The following is a 5000-nucleotide window of genomic DNA, read 5'->3' on the forward strand; positions in this document are numbered from 1 at the left end:
CTGTCTGTCTGTCTGTCTGTCTGTCTGTCTGTCTGTCTGTCTTATCTGTCTGTCTGTCTGTCTGTCTATCTGACTTCTCTGTCTGTCTGTCTTATCTGTTTGTTTGTTTCTCTCTCTCTCTCTCTCTCTCTCTCTCTCTCTCTCTGTGTCTTCTCTGTCTGTTTGTCTGTCTGTCTGTCTGACTTCTCTGTCTGTCTGTCTTATCTGGGGTTTTTTCTCTCTCTCTCTGTCTTCTCTGTCTGTCTGTCTGTCTGTCTGTCTGTCTGTCTGTCTGACTTCTCTGTCTGTCTGTCTTATCTGGGGTTTTTTCTCTCTCTCTCTGTCTTCTCTGTCTGTTTGTCTGTCTGTCTGTCTGTCTGACTTCTCTGTCTGTCTGTCTTATCTGTTGTTGTTTTTCTCTCTCTGTCTGTCTTCTCTGTCTGTTTGTCTGTCTGTCTGTCTGACTTCTCTGTCTGTCTGTCTTATCTGTTTGTTTGTTTTTTCTCTCTCTCTGTCTTCTCTGTCTGTTTGTCTGCCTGTGTTGTCTGTCTGTCTTATCTGTCTGTTTTTTCTCTCTCTGTCTGTCTTCTCTGTCTGTCTGTCTGCCTTCTCTGTCTGTTTGTCTGTCTTCTGTGTCTGTCTGTCTGTCTGTCTGTCTTCTCTGTCTGTCTTCTCTGTCTGTCTGTCTGTCTGTCTTCTCTGTCTTGTCTGTGTGTCTGTCTGTCTTCTCTGTGTGTCTGTCTGTCCTGTCTTCTCTGTCTGTCTGTCTTCTCTGTCTTGTCTGTCTGTCTTCTCTGTCTGTCTGTCTGTCTGTCTGTCTTCTCTGTCTTGTCTGTCTGTCTGTCTGTCTGTCTGTCTTCTCTGTCTTGTCTGTCTGTCTGTCTGTCTGTCCTGTCTTCTCTGTGTGTCTGTCTGTGTGTCTGTCTGTCTGTCTGTCTTCTCTGTCTTGTCTGTCTGTCTGTCTGTCTTCTCTGTCTTGTATGTCTGTCTTCTCTGTCTTGTCTGTCTGTCCTGTCTTCTCTGTCTGTCCTGTCTTCTCTGTCCGTCTTCTCTATCTTCTCTATCTGTCTTATCTGTCTGTCTTCGCTGTCTGTCTTCTCTGTCTGTCTGTCTTCTGTGTTTGTCTGTCTGTCTTCTCTGTCTGACTTCTCTGTCTGTCTGTCTGTCTGACTTCTCTGTCTGTCTGTCTGTCTGTCTGTCTGTCTGTCTGTCTGTCTGACTTCTCTGTCTGTCTGTCTGTCTTCTCTGTTCTGTCTTCTATGTCTGTCTGTCTTGTCTTATCTGTCTGTCTGTCTCCTCTGTCTGTCCGTCTGTCTTCTCTGTCCTGTCTTCTCTGTCCTGTCTTCTCTGTTCTGTCTTCTCTGTTCTGTCTTCTATGTCTGTCTGTCTTGTCTTCTCTGTCTGTCTTCTCTGTCCTGTCTTCTCTGTCCTGTCTTCTCTGTTCTGTCTTCTCTGTCCTGTCTTCTCTGTCCTGTCTTCTCTGTTCTGTCTTCTCTGTTCTGTCTTCTATGTCTGTCTGTCTTGTCTTCTCTGTCTGTCTTCTCTGTCCTGTCTTCTCTGTCCTGTCTTCTCTGTCCTGTCTTCTCTGTTCTGTCTTCTATGTCGTCTGTCTTGTCTTCTCTGTCTGTCTTCTCTGTCTGTCTTCTCTTCTGTCTTGATGTCTTGATGTCTTGATGTCTTATTGTCTTGATGTCTTGATGTCTTATTGTCTTGATGTCTTATTGTCTTGATGTCTTGATGTCTTATTGTCTTGATGTCTTGATGTATGTCTTGATGTCTTATTGTCTTGATGTCTTGTTGCCTTATTGTCTTGATGTCTTATTGTCTTGATGTCTTATTGTCTTGATGTCTTATTGTCCTGATGCCTTATTGTCTTGATGTCTTGATGTCTTATTGTCTTGATGTCTTGATGCTTTATTGTCTTGATGTCTTATTGTATGTCTTGATGTCTTATTGTCTTGATGTCTTATTGTCTTATTGTCTTGATGTCTTATTGTCTTGATGTCTTATTGTCTTATTGTCTTGATGTCTTATTGTCTTGATGTGTTGATATCTTGATGTCTTATTGTCTTGATGTCTTGATACATTGATGTCTTATTGTCTTGATGTCTTGATGTCTTATTGTCTTGATGTCTTATTGTCTTGATGTCTTGATGTCTTATTGTCTTGATGTGTTGATGTCTTGATGTCTTATTGTCTTGATGTCTTATTGTCTTGATGTCTTATTGTCTTGATGTCTTGATGTATGTCTTGATGTCTTATTGTCTTGATGTCTTATTGTCTTGATGTGTTGATATCTTGATGTCTTATTGTCTTGATGTCTTATTGTCTTGATGTCTTGATGCCTTATTGTCTTGATGTCTTATTGTCTTGATGTCTTGATGTCTTATTGTCTTGATGTGTTGATATCTTGATGTCTTATTGTCTTGATGTCTTATTGTCTTGATGTCTTGATGTCTTATTGTCTTGATGTGTTGATACATTGATGTCTTATTGTCTTGATGTCTTGATGTCTTGACGTCTTGCCGTGTCGTGTCAGCAGCAGGAGATGCGGACCCAGGACCAGCAGTTGGCCCGCCAGCTGCTGTCGATCCGGAGCGACCTTCACCGCCTGAAGCTGGCCAGGAGCTGCGAGGAGCACCAGGACCTCCTGGACGACGTGCAGTGCGAGCTGGAAGAGCTGCAGGAGTTCGCTGACGTCCTTGACCTTCCTACCCCCACCCTGACCCTCACCGACAGTCCGCTCAAGCACCTAGGGGTCACGCGCATGAACTTCAGCGCGCGCCGCTTCTCCACGTGTTGATTACTTCCGGGTTTCTTTGTTTTGTGTGTGTTTTTTTTCTGGGTTGGGGGGTGTGGGGGGTAGGGGTGGGGTGGTGGGGTGGGGGTGTGGAGGTGTTTGTTGATTTCTTTGTTTGAGGGTGTTGGATGTAAGCGCGTTGGGTTACGCTGCTGGTCAGGCATCTGCTTGGCAGATGTGGTGTAGCGTATATGGTTTTGTCCGAACGCAGTGACGCCTCCTTGAGCTACTGAAACTGAAACTGAAACTGCTGATGACTTTTTTTTTCTTCTTTTTTTTAAATCCTTTATCTTAATTTCTTAAAATTATCTATTCATTCATTTATTTTATTCATTTTTATTATTTCTATCTTTATTAATTTTTTAGGGTGTTTGTTCATTTGTTCACCGGGGGGAGGGGTGTTGGTGAGGATGGAGAAGTGTGTGTGTGAGGAGTGGGAGGGTGGGGGTGGGTGGGTGGGCGGGTGTGTGTGTGTGTGAGCTGAAATGGAGAGCAGTGAAGGATCAACTCCACAGGACCGGGATGGCTTGTACGGATTTCACGGGTGAGCTTAGCAGTGCTAAAGTATTTGTATTTTGTATTTGTATTTCTTTTTTATCACAGCAGATTTCTCTGTGTGAAATGCTCTCCCGAGGGAGAGCGCGTCGCTATAATACAGCGCCACCCATTTTTTTGTATTTTTTCCTGCGTGCAGTTTCATTGAAGTGGATTTTTCTATAGAATTTTACCAGGAACAACCCTCTTGTTGCCGTGGGTTCTTTTACGTGCACTAAGTGCATGCTGCACACGGGACCTCGGTTTATCGTCTGATCCGAATGACTAAGCGTCCAGACCACCACTCAAGGTCTAGTGGAGGGGGAGAAAACATCGGCGGCTGAGCCGTGATTCGAACCAGCGCGCTCAGATTTTTCTCGCTTCCTAGGCGGACGCGTTACCTCTAGCCAAGTTTGTTCTGTGTTGAACCGTTTCTCTTATGTGTCCATGGAGTTATCCCAGATATCCTATGTGCTTTGTGTTTGATTTTTTTTCCTTCGAAGCCTATGGCATTAACGTAGCAGTGTCATGTTCTTTGTGATATAGACTTTCTCTGATTCTATGGCATTATCGTAATGGTGCTAACTGCTTTGCATATCGGTACTAAGTTCTTTCTTTGCGTTAAAAAAAATTCCCTAAATGCAATGATTTAACTCACTCAGTACGGCCAGTCCTCTCTTCTCCTCTACACAGACCCCTCGGATGTCCAGTGGGTGTCTCAATGACCCAACCTTTAGCTTCCGTCGTCAGAATTGTGGTATTTTTTGTCAACATTCACCTCTTCAGTATAAGAGCCTTCGCTTGCAATATTTTGATGGTGGTAATTGGGGTGAAACGCTGTTAACGTCGTCTCTCTCGCCGTTCGTATGGAGAGAGTTAACCCGTCATAGCTAAGTTGTACTTAACAAACAAACAAACAAAAAAGTCATTTCAAGAATTAGCATGGCACTGCGTTAACTCTCTGCATACGAACGGCGAGAGAGACGACGTTAACAGCGTTTCACCCCAATTACCATCATCAAAATATTGCAAGCGGAAGGCTCTTATACTGAAGAGGTGAATGTTGACAAAGAATACCACAATTCTGACGACGGAAGCTAAAGGTTGGGTCATTCAGACACCCACTGGACATCCGAGGAGTCTGTGTAGAGGAGAAGAGAGGACTGGCCGTACTGAGTGAGTTAACTCTCTGCATACGAGGGGGGCAATAACAGTAGTAAGGAAGGGGTGTTGGGTATAAAGTGATGGCGGAATTCAGAACATACAGGGTATAGGTGGAGTGGTGGTGGTGGGGGGTCGGGGGGGGGGGGGTGAGGAATAAGAGTAAGTGAGGGGTGGGGGGGGGGGGGTGTAAACAGAAGATGGGGCAGGGAAGATTTTAAGATTTTTTTTTTTTTTGTCAGGGCTGTGAGATTGGTGTGAGGATGTTTGGCTGAGGCTGGAGAGGTCGATGGTCAGACCGACAAGCAGACAGACAGACGGACAAGACAGACAGGCAGTCAGTCAAACAAACAGACAGACAGACAGACAAGACAGAGAGGCAGTCAGTCAAACAGACAGACAGACAGACAAGGCAGAGAGGCAGTCAGTCAAACAAACAGACAGACAGACAGACACAGAGAATCAGAGAGACAGAAGACGATGAAGATACATGGAGAGTCAGTGTTACCATGACAACAGCTGACGA

General features: G+C 44.6%; 1 protein-coding gene across 4 annotated transcripts in view; it reads left to right on the plus strand.

The window, feature by feature from the left end:
* Nucleotides 1-2844, plus strand: part of LOC143276954 (protein FAM167A-like) — a 26880-nt gene extending 24036 nt beyond the window's left edge. For 2 of the 4 annotated variants that reach the window (XM_076581642.1, XM_076581641.1), the window contains exon 4: nucleotides 2522-2844. In XM_076581642.1, coding sequence (XP_076437757.1) covers nucleotides 2522-2782 — 261 coding nt within the window. In that variant the 3' untranslated portion in view covers nucleotides 2783-2844. The remainder of the gene's footprint in view (nucleotides 1-2521) is intronic. The other 2 variants (XM_076581639.1, XM_076581640.1) reach the window with 1 other exon arrangement.
* Nucleotides 2845-5000: the final 2156 nt, after the last annotated feature.

The sequence above is a fragment of the Babylonia areolata genome, chromosome 33, assembly GCF_041734735.1.
Source record: "Babylonia areolata isolate BAREFJ2019XMU chromosome 33, ASM4173473v1, whole genome shotgun sequence".
Classification (NCBI taxonomy): Eukaryota; Metazoa; Mollusca; class Gastropoda; order Neogastropoda; family Buccinidae; genus Babylonia; species Babylonia areolata.